At 46.1% G+C, this 15,733-nt stretch overlaps 5 protein-coding genes across 5 annotated transcripts; 4 read left to right on the top strand and 1 right to left on the bottom strand.

The window, feature by feature from the left end:
• Positions 1 to 151: 151 nt before the first annotated feature.
• K444DRAFT_287582 (uncharacterized protein) lies at positions 152 to 1,054 on the bottom strand. Its single transcript, XM_024871632.1, has 2 exons — positions 986 to 1,054; positions 152 to 920 (listed from the first exon to the last, which is right to left on the bottom strand). The coding sequence occupies exon 2, from the start codon at positions 845 to 847 to the stop codon at positions 383 to 385; it is 465 nt and encodes a 154-aa protein (XP_024741446.1). The 5' UTR covers positions 848 to 920; positions 986 to 1,054; the 3' UTR covers positions 152 to 382.
• Positions 1,055 to 3,069: 2,015 nt separating this feature from the next.
• On the top strand, positions 3,070 to 5,198 carry K444DRAFT_660327 (uncharacterized protein). Its single transcript, XM_024886448.1, has 3 exons — positions 3,070 to 3,745; positions 3,856 to 4,360; positions 4,416 to 5,198. Exons 1-3 carry the CDS (start codon positions 3,166 to 3,168, stop codon positions 5,140 to 5,142), a joined length of 1,812 nt encoding a protein of 603 aa, XP_024741445.1. The 5' UTR covers positions 3,070 to 3,165; the 3' UTR covers positions 5,143 to 5,198.
• Positions 5,199 to 6,538: 1,340 nt separating this feature from the next.
• Positions 6,539 to 6,988, top strand: K444DRAFT_520701 (uncharacterized protein; the record flags this gene model as incomplete). Its single annotated transcript, XM_024874066.1, has 2 exons — positions 6,539 to 6,631; positions 6,686 to 6,988. Coding segments are annotated over 2 exons (396 nt in total), but the record flags the coding sequence as incomplete, so codon positions are not given.
• A 450-nt stretch (positions 6,989 to 7,438) lies between these two features.
• K444DRAFT_712142 (uncharacterized protein) lies at positions 7,439 to 8,634 on the top strand (the record flags this gene model as incomplete). The annotated part of the gene is made up of 3 exons (XM_024888275.1): positions 7,439 to 7,562; positions 7,624 to 7,846; positions 8,124 to 8,634. The coding sequence occupies 3 exons, from the start codon at positions 7,439 to 7,441 to the stop codon at positions 8,593 to 8,595; spliced, it is 819 nt and encodes a 272-aa protein (XP_024741443.1). The 3' UTR covers positions 8,596 to 8,634.
• A 4,792-nt stretch (positions 8,635 to 13,426) lies between these two features.
• Positions 13,427 to 15,720, top strand: K444DRAFT_608895 (glycoside hydrolase family 5 protein). The gene is made up of 3 exons (XM_024879467.1): positions 13,427 to 14,047; positions 14,095 to 14,229; positions 14,357 to 15,720. The coding sequence occupies exons 1-3, from the start codon at positions 13,838 to 13,840 to the stop codon at positions 15,269 to 15,271; spliced, it is 1,260 nt and encodes a 419-aa protein (XP_024741442.1). The 5' UTR covers positions 13,427 to 13,837; the 3' UTR covers positions 15,272 to 15,720.
• The last annotated feature ends 13 nt before the right edge of the window (positions 15,721 to 15,733 follow it).

Genomic DNA, 15,733 nt, shown 5'->3' with positions numbered 1-15,733 from the left:
ATGGAGAGAAGGGGTGGGGGGTATTCGGTGGTGGTGGGTCCTTCTGGTGGTCATCGGTGTAAGTGCTGGAAACTAGAGATATGGGGCATAAGAAGAGGAGGATCGCTCGGAATACCATTGTTAGAGGGATAGCTGGAATTGTAGGTCTCGAAGTTGATGCGTGGATGATGATTGATGAATGGCGTCTCGATTGGAGTAGAACGACGATGCAGGAATGTTGGTGCTTGTGATGCAAGAAAACTGATATTTTAGTATTCGTGGATGGAAAGAAGAGAATTAAATGCGAGGACGAAAATCTTCATCAGGTACGTGTTCTCGAGAACGAGGCAGGCGCAACTTTCGACGTCAACAAACACCATTCCCCCAATCTGGAAATAGCTCCTCACAGCTTCTTCTCCCCCGAGAGGGCAACCGCTGCTTGATACTGTTTCTGCCGCGCACCAGCAGCGAGAAGGGCGGCGGCGAGAGTGGAGAGGATACCTGCACCAGTAAAGAAATATGTCCATGACAGGATAGTGCTGGCGCAATGAGCCATAACGAGTGTCCACGCAATACCTTTCACCACCTCCCAATGCTCTGGGTCGACTTTATCCAATTGCCAAGCAATAGTCGCAGACAAGATCTGGTTTATCGACGTCCCGAGACCGAAACCGAACCAGAAGTTGTACCAGGTACAGGTTGCGCCATTGAAATTGAACTCCACCGTCTTCATGGCCTCGAATACGGCGTCCGCCTCGGCTCCGCGACTTGACTGTAGTAACATCCCACCGATTGTGTGGCCAGCACAGAAGAAGAGAAGAAGGAGGGTTGCTGCTCTATAGAAGGTAATGCTCTTGAGGGCGGACATTTTGACATTGGATTGAAGACGTGCAAAGCGTTGCTAAGGAGATTGAATGCAGGTTTTAAAGACTTTCAACAGGCTGGTGCCAAGTGTTAGCAATTTGAGCAGAATCAAATAGTGTTAGTTAACAGTATGGGCACATACGATTTGTTGCGTACGAAGGAGAACTTCCAAGGTTGTGATTGCGTGAAGTTCAAGAACGTGAGGTCCAGGTGAGGCTGAAGAGGGGTCGGGAGATCTCCATAGGGGTTACAGTGCCGTGAAAACCCAACTTTAAAAGGCTAATTTAGCCGTTCGCATCAAATCCTCCCCCGCATGCTTCACTCTCCTTACTTCCTTTATTTACTAACTAACCACGCCTCTAAATATAAATCTGTCTTCATAAAATGAAAGCGCATACTCTATTTAGCCTATACTATAAGTCTTGTTAGTTTTATATAAGCAGGTGTTAAATTATTAGAAATTTGAGATTTCCTTAGTTTTTCATGTTCGTATGTGCATACCTGGTGTACAGTAGGCTCAAAACCGCCCAAAATTCACTTATAAATATAGTTTTTAGGCTTTTAATCCACTACCTTTCAATTTAAACCTTGCCGCATTTAATAGAAGCTATATCGTATATAAAACTAGCTCCCTTTATGTGGCGAAGCTTTCAAATTAAAAGTTAGCAGATTATAAGGCGAAACCGTAGTTTTAGAAGGTTTTTGGTATAGTAGGGTTTTGCGTGTGCCTGAGAAAAACGCTCAAAATCTTTAGTTTTTGCTAATTTACTAATAACTTCTTAACAATCATATTAAATAATAAGACACTTAGGAATATATAAGACCTATGTACAGTCACAGCCAACTGATCTTAGACCGATCGCGAAACCCCACCAAAATTCGCCAATTTGCCCACTTTGCGGTGAAATATCACAACGCCCACAATGCGTAAACCGATCTAACGAATTGGAATCGAAATAAATAGTACAAGATCTAGCTTTTATACGATTCCAGGTAAGCTAAAAATAAGAGGTTCCTTTTCAGTCCACTCGTATATTGCAACGACCGGAATTTAGCTCAAAAATAAGCGAATTTTGGTATAAAAGTGGCTATGGGCAAAAACGTTACAGTTTACGGCCACCTAACTTTACGACCACGCGATCCTAGGATTATCGTAATTAGTAAAATTAAGGGTAATGATCTAATTAAGAGCTATGCTCGGACATTTTTACTGTAAACGGGTCTGAATGTGGTTAGTTGCGAAAATGTTATACCCGAGTTGTGGTGTAAAAAGGGGTTTCGCCTAATATCAGTTGGCTAGTACTGTACTTACTATATATCTATGAGAACTAGTCTTATTTAGTTACGTGGTTGAAAAGTTATTAAGTAAAGTTCACGAAATCAAGTGAGCCTTGGAGAGGGTGTGCAAGGACTGAAGATACGCGGCGCTAAATTAGCGTTTAAAGCTGGTTATTCATGGCACTGTGAGGGGGAAAATTCGCTTAAGCCTCGGGCATGCACCTCGATTAACTGTCGCGCTAAGGAGTATTTAGTCTTGCCCCCAAGCTTCTACGAGCATCAGGCTTCTGTTCTGGAAAATATCGTAATTCCTAGAGCTCACTCTCGTATCATGTGAAGTGTGGTCCTACCCCGTCGATCGATTACCTGGTACAAATCTCACTTCTGCCTCTTTGTCCTTTGAACTATCAGCACTGGAGGCGAGCCCCTGGGTTCAGCTGTTCTCAAATTTACCATTGAGTAAGCTTAGAATAAGTACTTTTCAGCATATGGCTTGCTAAGGGAACCAGATAAAAGTTCACCGCAATGAAATGCATCTAAAATACATATGACATCTCGACATCGAAAACCCCAAGCTGTATACTTCTATCTCTTTTCGGCCTTTCTTGACTTGTGATCACGGAGACAAACCTCAATACCCCAAAATCTTTCCGATACAAGCCCATCACGTCACCTAATTCAATCCGTATCTTGCAGCTGCGGTCCTCCACAACCTCTTCATCGAAAATACGGTGCAACGTCATCCACACAACGCTTTCGGAGTGCGATCAAGATCTATAGGATGGCTATATCACTCTGTCTTACGTCTGGGGAGCCCAAGACAATCTGCAGCAGATCCCCAGGGTGCACTACCCGTAGGCTTTTATGTGGAGCGGAGATTTCCGTGGCGGCCTGAACTCTATTTCAGCAGTCCCTACAAACCCCACAGCTGAGAAGGGGAAAAAAGGGCCGGGACATCCGGACTCTTCTTTATAAGCTTGACTACAACAAACCACGACGCTTGATCTTGGTCTACCGTCTACTTACAGATCACTGCCGAGCAGCATGGATCTCACTGGGTTTGAAGGTAATTCCACAGTGGAGAATGCCACATCACTGGTGCTCCCCGAGTCCGATTCCACACCTGACTTTTTGTTCATCAACGCAACAAGTGGGTCTCTCACCTACAGGTCACAAGACCGCCATATTATTCGCTCCCAAGCCCGGAAATATGCATCAAAACGCACAAAAGCGGAGATTGGGCAAAGGACGAGAAAACATGTGTTAGCGCCTCGAAGTCTCGCTCACAATCTTCTGAAAACTCTCCCACGGGGTGGAAACTGTCTGTCGAACGCTTCTACGACCTCGGGACAAAGCTCAATTCGAAGACGCGGCACTCTGAATCCTGAAATTCCAAACGTCAATGTTTCTGGAAAAGAACATGTGTGGTATTGCCGTGCGTGTGAGGAGCAACGCAAGATTGGGTATGGGCGTCACTATCACGAGTCCAAAACCATATGCAGGCATTTTCCGCAAACGACACAACCGAGCCCCGTCAGTATTCTTGGACCTGGCACAAGGGATCCATTTTCGAGCTTACCAATTGAAAATCCAACGGAAAAAGACTACGAGTCGATAAACTACGGTAAGCATAGTATTTCCCTAGAGGACTAGACAGAGTGTATCTGCCTTTCCTTGCTCTTTCCTCATCCGTTTTGGCTGGCAAAAAAAAAGAACTAACTTGCGTGCTTGCAGCAAGAAGACTCTGGTTAGCCGACCTAATCCCTAACGAAAGGCCAAACAACAACAACGGGGCAAATACGGGTTCAAAAGCCTGGTTCTGCTTTGGTTTAAAATCACCTCTTGTTTTCCATGCACTAGTCTTCGCAAGCTCAGTCCACCTCGACTTTCTCCGCTCGTCCAAGTTCTTTCCCGATTCCCCACACGTTCTTTCCCACAAACTAACCGTTATTCATAAAATAAAGACGTTGATCTCAAAGGATAGCAAGCCTTGCTTTGAAGATCTTATCGTAGCGATTCTTATGCTTGCCTGTCACGAAGAAGTGGATACGAGCCCCATGACCGGAGCCGAGAAGAAATACTGGCCATTCAGTGATCCACTTGGCCGTGGCAAATGGCTGAATATGTACTCCGGAGTTCGCGTTATTCCAGAGCATAGGAAAGCCCTTGTAGATGTTGTTAATTTGGGAGGAGGACTTGAAAGTATAAAATTATATGGACTCGCCGACTTGGTTGTCGCGTAAGTCAATCAAGCCAGCCACTCTTAAATTTCCATCAAGCTAAGGAGACGACAGAGCAGATGTTAAGGTCGCTGTGGCATCCTTTTCAAAACCCTCTCTACCACAACTGCCGAGACACAAAGCTCACCTCGCTTCCTTATCAGCCTGGGCAGCCTCTTTACATGATATGCATACGCCTGTGGCATCGGCATTTAGGGACTTTCAAGACCTTGGGATAACAGATATGCTACTACAAAACCTCGAGTTGGTAGGAGCTTACACAACTGCGCTCGGTTATTATCACCTACGCAAGTCCGGAGGTCTTAGTCTCGCAGCCATAACCAGAACAAAATGGGCACTTCAACAGCAATTATTACTACTACCTCCAGCCCAGGAGCTTAACAAGACTCCGTTGTCCAAGCTTATCTTTTACGAGTGCTGTCGACTCACTTTACATATTTTCGGGCTAGCTGTTGTATTCATTGATACCTCAGATGCCTATTCTCACTTGCAAATCCTAGTCACACGTCTCAAAACTTGGCTTGAGAGGTTATATGTCTACGGCTATGGCACCGATTCGGCTAACTTGCTACTATGGATGCTTACCCTTGGAGGAATTGCAGCTTTGGGCAAGCCGGAACGACCTTGGTTTGCTTCACACTTAGCAGTTGTTCTCTACAGGTTAAATATAACATGGAACGATACACAAGAGATCTTGGAAAGGTTCTTGTGGCAAGAAAATGCATGTGGTACTGAGGGGCGGGAGTTATGGTCTGAGGCTGTCAAATCCTCAGCACTGTAAGTATAATTTCTGTAATCGAGAATGCACGATGTCGCTATCTCATGAACTGTTGGCGCAATTATCCCGTATTTAACTTGGCTTCACCGGTTGTAGCTAACACAGCTTACAACCAACCAGGCTTGGCAGTAATACCTAATTTCTGGTATCGATAGGTATCGATGCCAGAATCGTAAGGTATCGATACTATCGATACCGTATCGATTCCTATCGATTCCCGGAACCCAATTCCCCCCTTTAATTGCAATTAACTTTAAAACCACTTCCCTTATAAGAAAGCTTTTGGTAGCGCAAATATTCTACTTAATTTAGGCTTTCTATTTAGCTACTTATCTTATAGTTTAGACTAAAACTCGTCTCAATGCGGCTATTTTAAGCAAAAAATAGCTTTTGAGATTTTCGTGAGGCTCGCTTATAATAAGCGTTCCGATAAGAGATACGAATACGATACTAAATTTTCCGAATACGAGAGCTTTTTTAAAATAAAATAATATTAACTTTTATTAATAATATTAAGTAATTCCTTTAATAGAAAGACTAGAAAATAAAGAAATTATATATAAATATATTATTATATAAATCAAATAATAAATGGAAGAGATAATTTAAGGCTAAGTATCGATTCTTCCGATACCTAAGTAATACCATCCAGTATCAATACCTTATCGATACCAAAAGTATTTTTGACAAGCCTGCAACCAACACTCTTACTACACTGGTTTCATCTCAGATCATGTATTTTATACGCCGTTTTGTCTATATATTGAGCTTTTGTCTATACCTTAGATTTCAGTTAAAATCGACCTCAAATTTTCATATTATATGAGTAGCTGGCTGACCGCAAAGCAGACCAAATCTGTCAGAATGATATCGAGGAGCGCAATCAGCAAGTCAGCTTAATGGCAGATATTAATACTCTTGCGCAATATGCTATCATCTTCTTGGGGAAATCCAACCCTGAGATCGATGAGGTTCTCCATCAACTTAATTTGAGTGGTTATTTCAACAATGGAAAACGCGGTGGCGACGTCGCAAGCGAAGGCGATTCAAGATTCCCTCCGACATCAGGGAGGATGTGAACCTGAGAGGTTAGTGGCAGAAGAGCTACTTTCTCAGCCTTGGCCCTACCCGATTTGGATCTTCCAAGAACTAGTTCTGTCTAAAGATCCATTGGTTCAGTGCGGCAAGTCACGTCTTAGATGGAGACAAATATGCAACTTTTTGATTTGAATGGCACAACTCTCTCTCTCCGGGGACAACATTGTCAGACCCTCGGTTAGATCATCGACAAAGGGGTTACGATGTCCTTTGCTTCCTCGACTGGGCGCGAATACAGTTCCAGCTCGGTAAGCTGTAAGGAGAGTTTACTCAGAATCTTGCGGATTTGTTTCTTTCTCGCGTTTATGCACCGACTCAATCCAAAGTCTTCGACAACCGCTCGCCCCGGACCTACGCCCAAAACCTCGAGAAAGACCAAATCATTAACAAGGAGGTATAACGCCTTGCACACTCCACAGTCCCTCAAGTCCCAACTGACACTCCACAGACCAAAGCTCGCATCCTCCGAGCCGAATCCGCACAATCCAACGGCTTCGAAAACCTCGCTCTCTTCGCCACCCCGGTGCTGGCAGGAAACCTCGCCGGTCTCTCAGCTCAAACTCTCAATACGCTGTCCATCGGATATCCGCTCAGCAGGCAGGCTTATAATTTCTTTATACTAACAATATTGCTGAGTGAGGGGATGGCGAATTTGAGGAGTGTGGTCTTTTTGGCCGGCGTGGGACAGATTTTTACGTTGTCTATTATGAGTGGGAATAGCTTGAGGGAGAAGGCTGCGAATTTGTTGTAGATTTGGGATGTTACACAATTATAGAAACTTGATAAAATAGACAGAGGCTGCTCTTTCATCAAATGGACTCAAATAGTACTTCATGAAATTCTGATGTCACTCTACCTTGCATGTACTGAAGTCTCAGATCATTGAGTACTTTCTAGGTGAGGCGCAATTTGTGTTCTTCGTGCGACCTCAAAGTCCGAGGATAACATAACATGTTGGAATTTTTATTTTGGTGCACATCGAATAGATAGTGCGTCATAACGCACAGTGAGGCGCTCACGCATCCTGCAGGAAGGTGTGGAGCCCCTGTCATTCATCAATCCTCCTGTCTCAGTGATCTTGAGGCATATACACTCCTTCTTTAGGTAACTTACTATAGCTGCCGATAGAAATAAGCCCTAGTCGATGTCGCCTGAGAAATTCAGCCGCTATTTCATGTTGATGGTTGCCTCCGTTCCTGCAATGCTTTCAGCGTTAGAACCCGTCCTTCCCAGAGCCACATTCCTTGATTCTTCCATTGTCGTACTGGCTCCTCAACTCCCGAGGGATTACATTTACATTTACACGTGTCCCGGCGATGCTAAGGGTTAGTTATAATGCATTGCTTGCGTGCGTATGGGACGCTACCTCAGTAGTCTGCTTTGTAGGACTTTCCGGCAGCGACAGCCAACAGCCACAGCTTTCCGCCACTTCCATTCCATCCAGCAATTACAGCGTCGGATTCAGTCTCTCGTCGTCATACGGAGCCGCCGCAGTCATTATCGATGATGCTCACGGCGATAAGCAGACTTCTACCTGGCAGGTTTATGGAGATTTGGCTTATCGGAAAGTCATGGCAAGACTATCTTTAGAGTCGTTGCGACATCTTGCGTAAGTGTTTCTCAGAACCTATCACCTTGAGAGCTGGCTGATGTTTGTCCAATGCCAGCTTACGAAGGAATGGACGATTACTATGCCGACGTTCCGCGAGTGATGCCACGCAGACTCTTAAATAAAGCCGGCCTCCCTGCCACCATCGATGTTGGAATTTTCGCTACCGTTACCAAGAAACCCCGAACTCAAATCGAGTCTGACCTGAAGATCACCATCTTGGATGCTGTTTTTACAGCTAAGCATTTAGAGGCGATATACGAAGATGATGTCGAAGATATCTGCAAGAATCAGGATTCACACAGATAACACCAAAGAAAGCGTATAGGCCCAATGGCCGGGGAAACTGGCTGCGCATACGGAGATACGGATTCGGCTGGAGTAAGCATTGGCAAAATGACACACAGTGTGAGACCAAGATTATCAAGCTCCTAGCGAGAACTGTCCTTGCGGTGCATTATAGTAGAACAGCACTTACGTCGACCCTGTCTGATATCCAGGAGTCTGTTGGTTCATGGGGAGGTTATGGGCGACGCGTGGATAATATCACTCTGGGCAGTGATGCAAAAAAAAAACAAGGTGTAAAAGAGAAGACAACTATTGGACTGGCGTTAAAGAAGCGATATTGCAGAAGAGTAGAGACTCCAGCAATGGAGAAACCGATGGTCATTATTTTGACTGGTGATATGTTTTCGGATGCCGATTTTAAGAGTATATTGGAGGATGCGATAGGCGATTACTTGGGGTGAGCTCCACCTAATTATTCGGGTGATGCAATGGCCGTTGCAGCGAAAGGTGCAGCTGAGTTAAGACGGCGTGGTAAAGTTTCATGGAGTAAACAAACATCTTGTATCTCGAGTGATTTATTTAATAATAAGCAGGCTTGCGAAATCTAAATGAATGGATCATGAGAATGACCTCGTCTTCCCAAAGCACTTATTTTCTATCCTTCGAAGCCCAGTGGAGCATCTCATTGCTTCATAACCTGTCCATAACTCGGGAGCTGCTCCGTGCTCAAGTTTCCACCTAGACTCTGACGTATAGCCTCCGCCAGATCCGCGGCCTCCTTCTCCTCAATCGAGTGAACTCTTTGTCCCTGCTTCTCATCAACCCACTGAACAGGCACTTCTCTCTGTCCCTGCACGGTACCAAACGACTGTTGATTGACCCTCATATCATCGTAAACATATGGCTGCTTCTCGGGCTCGTAGCCATACTGCTGCTGCTCAAAACCATTCTTGGCATCGCGCTTCTCGGTGATGTGGCGTATGAGCATGCCAACGGGGGAGTATTTGGGTGGGCCGTGGCGGCCAGCGAAAGGAGGGCCGTTGCGGCGGGAGCATCCACCGAATCCATTTCTTCTTCTAGATCCGCACATGTTGATTGATTATGAGGTGTTGTGTAAGTTCGCTTCCGAGCCTCCGTAGTACTTGATTCGATAAGATTTAGAGTGGGGTGAACTTTCCGAATGAGCTGAGCAGTTGAATACAGAAATGATGATTTCAGCTGATGTGAGTGCACGTTCTAAGTAAGGCGATCGCAAGCGTCTTATATCTCTGGCCTCGCTGGGCGACTTTCTCGCAACGTGAAGCGGACTTTGTCACATCATGCATACGGTCGCACAGCCATCCCAACCCCACACCACGAAATCGACTGCCAATCTACGCATACCAAGCTTTCGGACGCGTGTCTGTCGTGCGATGGCTTCGAATCCGCACTTCTGCCTACGATGCACCAATAAGCGCTTGCTTGGGCTTGATGCATTACCCCGACTCTCTCGGCCGTAGCGATTCAGGGGTTTTGATTGGCTGAATCCAGGGCAGACTCTTAAGGCTGAAGTTGAAGCGGACGTCAGCCTCTCAATTCTCGAGGAGGATCATTTGATTCCCGCATCTGGGATCGAAGCAAATCGTGAGGGCAATGGATGTTGTCGAGGCAGAGAAGTGACGTTATCTCATTGGTGGGTCAAAGACCAGGGGTTAGCGACTCCAGATTCAGGGGCTCGCTTGGCAATTGGAAATATAAATGCCCTGACTATACAAAACCATTAGACCATCACTGGCTTACGAAAACTGCCATTTAATGTTCAGATAAGACTTTTTCTTTCAGTCGCTAAGGACTCACAACTCAAAACTCTTATTCCGAAACAGCCCAAATTTTTAAATTCATGAGAGGAGTAGTGCGTCAAGAATGGACTCCGGCGAATATATTTCTATATTTATAATAATCGGAGCAATAACATGGTAGAATACCAACTTGCGTCAATTAAATATCCTTGATATATGCCAAAGAGTACTCTGAATTGATTTCGACTATTAAACTGCTTCCCCAATATATGAAAACTCTTGAAATATAAACTCATTAAAAGTTGTTGTGTTATAGGAACGGAAATATGTAACACTTTGATACTACCCAAAGAGGAGAGAAAATCTAGCTAGATAAGTCTATGATATCCACTGCGGATGCAGCTATTCTGACCATTCTTTAAGTTAATGAATCTGGTATACTAATTCCAAGTCAGATAGGCTGTCACGTGCTACGTACAGGCGTATATATAGCTTCTTCACCGCCCTTAGGGCACCATAATTCATACATATTTACACAATACACACCATATTCCATTTCCACAGCTTGTCCAGGCTGTGGCATAGGCATAGCAACGCCGGGTCGTTGCCGGGTACGTGATTGAATAAAATCGAGCGTGACGCGAATGAAAGGAAACACATTGAGATCGCCTGTGAAACGATTATAAAAGTAATCCTCTTCCTCCAGCTTACCCCTTATTCAGCAACTGGATTATTAATGTCGAATCCTAATATGCCTCTGCAGATTGTCCTGTCTTGAGAAGCCATTCTCTCCTCCACCGAACGCATAATTACATCCACTGTAGGGGCAATAAAACTTGCGCCCACTGTGCTGATTCTGATGGCAGACAAGGTTTTTGTTCCGTGAGAATGCAATGCCTCGAGTAGAATATAATGGATTAAGGCAGCGATAAGGCTTCAGATAATATGTCTTGTGGCGGCCTGGCTCATCCTGTTTGCCAGAAAATTCAGACCGAGAGAAATGATGATAAGGTACTTGAGTTGGCGACAACTCGGGAAAGATTTATCACAGCTGGTAAACTCGCAAAGCCACTGCTAATCAGAAAGTATATCCGAAGCTGAACTTGTTGGGCCTTCGGTGCTCTCTGTTTCAGGACTTGTTGAAGGATTCATACTTTTGCCTGTCAAAGCCGACGATGGTATCGTGCAGGTATATGGTGCTCCTATAGGTGATTGAAGAACATTTATGCGATATTTCCAATACCATTGAATCTCTACCCAATTCCCACGATTGAGAGGCGTCCACCCCATGATCCCCACCCCGATCAGTGTCGAAGCCTTCAGCCAGCAGATTGATGCCCTCGAAGCTTCCATCCCATATTCTACTTTCCTCTTGTCCTTCCCCAACACCGGTGTCTCAAAGCCCATCCCATCTAGGATATTCCATTGCTTCCGGACAACTGAAATCGTCGAGACCAGCATCGTATGGCGCCGTTTCGGTAGTACTTGATTGAACTTGATCACTGTGGCATTCGCACCGAATGAGGTTTACAGCGGAGGTGCTTTCCGCTCAGTAGGCAGGTAAGTATGACAAAAAAGAGGTTGCGAGAAAGTTAGCATAGTTGAGCCAGAATTTGGGGTCGGGGGTTGCGACTTACGAAGATCACGGCATAGAGTGACGGTATTACAAGGCATTGTGCTTTAACGGCACTTTAGTGTCTGTTTCTAGTGTACTCGATCACTAAATTGCCCTATAAGTCTGGGCCATTGCTCTAAAATCACGCTATCCCTTCGTCCGGTGAGACATAGTCCACGCTAGCAAGGGGGCCTGGCTAAGACTGTAAAGTCGTACCTTTGCTTAAAAACTTATTAGTCATCTATCGCCTTTTCGCCCTGAGCCAGGCCCCCTTACTAGCGTGAACTATGTCTCACCGGACGAAGGGATAAGACCGGGGCAGGGGGGACCACACAATTTTAAAGCTTCTCCCCTGTACTTACAAGGGGTGCCTCGCTAAAGAGCCCTATGGCACTTATTGGGAAGGAAAGGCTGGATAGCTTTCTATCTAGCTAGATAAAATAAGATGAACACCTGCAACCAGTGATGAATCGCCATATCCAGATTTCTTTGCAAGAAATAGAGACCGTTCGTGTTCCGGAGTCACGCAATTGCGGACTGGAGCGAGCTCTACCGTTCAATTGCACCCCAGTATTTCCTCTCTCTCATTGCTTCATCGCCCTCGTCTTTCCACTTCAACGCTGGTTTGTCCATCGCCAAGAAGGCCGGACCCCACTTCGCAGGAACAAGCTCATCATGGTAACTAAGCCAGAGAATATCACCAACATGGTCGGCTCTGACTCCATATCCTCCAGTGCAGTTTGTTTTGAAGTACGGCTTCTTGATGGCCATGGCCATCCCCTCTGTCAAGATCTCGCTTGCACGCCGGTCATTTTCATGTTCGCGTCCATACAATTGCAACAAGACACATTCCTCATCCTCGTCCTCGACGATCGCCATGATCGCACCCATTCTTCGAGATGGTGTAAGAGATTTGACTAAGAGATATTTCCCAGGGTGCTGAGTCTCGAGCCAAAGCTCTTTCACTTTCATCTGCTCAAGTTTGTCCAAGGCTTTCGTGCAAGGTAAATACGACGGTGGAATGAAAGTGGTGAGGATTTGGTGGCCCTGACCTCCCTGAAGCCTTGTAGATAGCGTCTGCACGGCAAAATTGTGGCAGAGGTCTTGTTTGGATGGTCGATCTCTCGGGATTTCTCCTTTGCGCTTGCTGGCCTGAGAATGGTCAGCGACGTTCTAGTGAGATGCGGGGGGGAGGGAAGATTTCTCACCGAAGCCAACAAGTCTTTCTGCGTTTGCAAAAGTTTGGTGAAGTGCTGCTCCATTGTATTCTCAATGCCGAATTCAAGTTACTGGTGAGCAAGTACGCAGCCAGGGGAGGCGTTGGCAGGGACGAGGAACTTATATTTGCCCAAAGAAAGAAAGGCCCACAACCAAATAGAGGAACTAATAGAAAAGAAAAGATTCTAGGGAGGCAGAATGATTTAGATGATGATGAAGATTCCAAGAATTTCCTAGAATTAACGTGGCTATCTCGCATACCTGTATACAAACAAACGGCTTCTGTAGTGGAACGGATAGCCAGGACCGCAAGTCAACCAGAAGGAGAATAACAAAGTGGCTAACAAATATTCATATACTTCCGCAAGTCCTGGTACAATGATACCTTCGACTGCTCGCTGGGTGATGAATCGAGCAGACGAGGACTTCCTTCGACATTTACCCCTTGATACAGAGCTACGGATTGGAGTCAGGGAGTAGCCGTTTACATGCCAAATATTTAATCTGACTCTCACAAGCTGTAATTACTGGACCAATTGATGAATTGTTTGAGGAAGAAGAGTAAAGAAGGTTGAGGACCTCCTTTTCCGAAGCCATTTATCCGGCTGTTTAGCCGGCTGCCGAGACCCCACAGATTGGGTCCTGTAAAACTGGAACCTCACTCCATCAACCCCTTTCCGACCTACGTCTATAGCTCGACTCGTGCTCCAAATATCGGACGCAGCATGGCGATCATGCGCATGGCAGAGATGTCTTCTTGTTCCTCTGCTCCGATATATAAGCCTCCGTGTCGAAAACCCTTCCCGCTTCCCTTTCACGAGAATACGGAGTACCTAGCAGAGTCACCCTCCTCGACTACCCCGCCCCCACCTTCGAAGCTGTTACACGATGTCGAACGGATTCCTACGAGTCGAAGGAGAGAAAGTGGTTGATCAAATGGGCAATACGGTCATACTTCGTGGTGCAGGACTGGGAGGATGGATGAACATGGAGAACTTCATGTAATTGTATCCAAGCACCACAGCTTCGATACAGTTACTCACATCTCCCAGAACTGGATACCCGGGCCATGAGCATAAGCATAGGGCCGCCATGCTACAAGTTCTGGGAAAGGAGAAGCAGGAGTTCTTGTTCGACAAGTTCCTCGAATACTTCTTCATGGAGGACGACGCCAAGTTCTTCGCCAGCTTGGGCCTCAATTGCATCCGTCTGCCATTCAACTATCGGCATTTCGAGGACGATATGAACCCCAGGGTATTAAAGGCATCAGGATTTAAACACCTCGATCGTGTGATAGACCTGGTAGGCTCATATCCCTCGAATGTACCACTGCTAACACCAACATCCAGTGCTCCAGATACAAAATCTACACCATCCTTGACATGCACGCACTCCCCGGCGGCCAAAACCCCGACTGGCACAGCGACAGCGGCTCAAACTACGCTGCCTTCTGGGACCACAAAGACTACCAAGACCGCGCCATCGTAACCAACCTATTTCTTTGTCAAATTCCCTGGGCTCCTTATTTCAATGGTCGCGAGAATGAGACATACTCCCGGCTCATTCCCGGCTCTCTTCCCTCCAAAGAAACATGTTGCTAATTCGTTGCAGTGGCTCTGGGAGCAGATCGCCACACACTACAAATCCAACCCCTGGATCGCAGGATATAACCCCATTAACGAACCCTGCGATGCCCTACACTACCGTCTCCCCGCATTCTACGACCGCATCGAGCTTAAGATCCGGGCCATTGATCCACATCACATCCTCTGGCTTGACGGCAACACATTCGCCATGGAATGGAAATCCTTCGAGCATGTGCTTCCGAATGCTGCGTACTCAATCCATGACTATGCAATCATGGGCTTTCCTCTCGGTGAGCGCTTCAAGGGAACTCCGGAGCAGATATCCAGCCTTGAGCGAACATTCCTACGAAAAGCGTCTTTCATGCAAAAGTACAAAGTCGTTGCGTGGAACGGCGAGTTCGGGCCCGTGTATTCAGACCCACGCATGGATTCCAACGCTGCTGAGATTAATCAAGAGCGGTACAACCTCCTCGGAGCCCAGTTGAAGATCTACGACAAGTACCAAATTCCCTGGAGCATCTGGCTGTACAAAGACATCGGCGTCCAAGGCATGGTCTACACCGACCCTGATTCGTTGTGGAACAAAACCATCCAACCCTTCCTCGAGAAGAAACGTCGCCTGCAGCTCGACTGCTGGGGCAAGTACCCCAGCCCCGAAATCTCCTCCGTCATTGGTCCCCTTGCAAAATTCATCGACGAAGTGTGGCCCGAGGCCACGAACACATATCCCACATCCTGGAATACGCAACGCCATCTTGCGAGAGCGGTCATGGAGACGCTCATGGCGCAGGCTTTTGCGGTGGAGTTCGCAGGTTTGTTTAAGGATTTCTCGATGCAGGAGTTGGATGAGGCGGCGAAGAGCTTTCGATTTGATAGGTGTGTGCAGAGGAAGGGGTTGAATAAGATTATGAGTGAGTATGCGAAGGGAAGGGAGCTGTAGGTCAAAAGGCATCGCGGACGTGGAGTCGGACTTCTAGGGGTCTGATGAAATTGAGTTGTTGCTTGACTGTCATATTGTCCACCGGTTCCCTTCTTCATTCAAGTGAACCGTCAATATAGATCACAAACTTGTGGTATCCTCCTCCACATACTCTCTTGCTTTACTGATCGCTGCGCACTGCAAGTTTCACCATTTATGTTCACAAGAAGAGGAAAGGAAACTCGTTCTGGAATGAAATTTACCGCTGCAATGCAATGCTGCCTTGATGTCTGCAAAAATACAAGAATCAATCAAGCCAACATTGCTCTTATACTGCAATATTCTATGGACAGCGAAAATACCAGATCTAGCAATCATTGAGGCATTTCCCAGTCCATTTTCGGTGCACGCTCCGTATTTGATGACTCTCATGGGAACAATAGCAAAATTGCCATGGACAAGGAATTACCAGATTAGATCTAG

This window comes from Hyaloscypha bicolor, assembly GCF_002865645.1.
Source record: "Hyaloscypha bicolor E unplaced genomic scaffold K444scaffold_19, whole genome shotgun sequence".
Classification (NCBI taxonomy): domain Eukaryota; kingdom Fungi; phylum Ascomycota; class Leotiomycetes; order Helotiales; family Hyaloscyphaceae; genus Hyaloscypha; species Hyaloscypha bicolor.
This window is presented reverse-complemented; position numbering and strand designations above follow the sequence as displayed.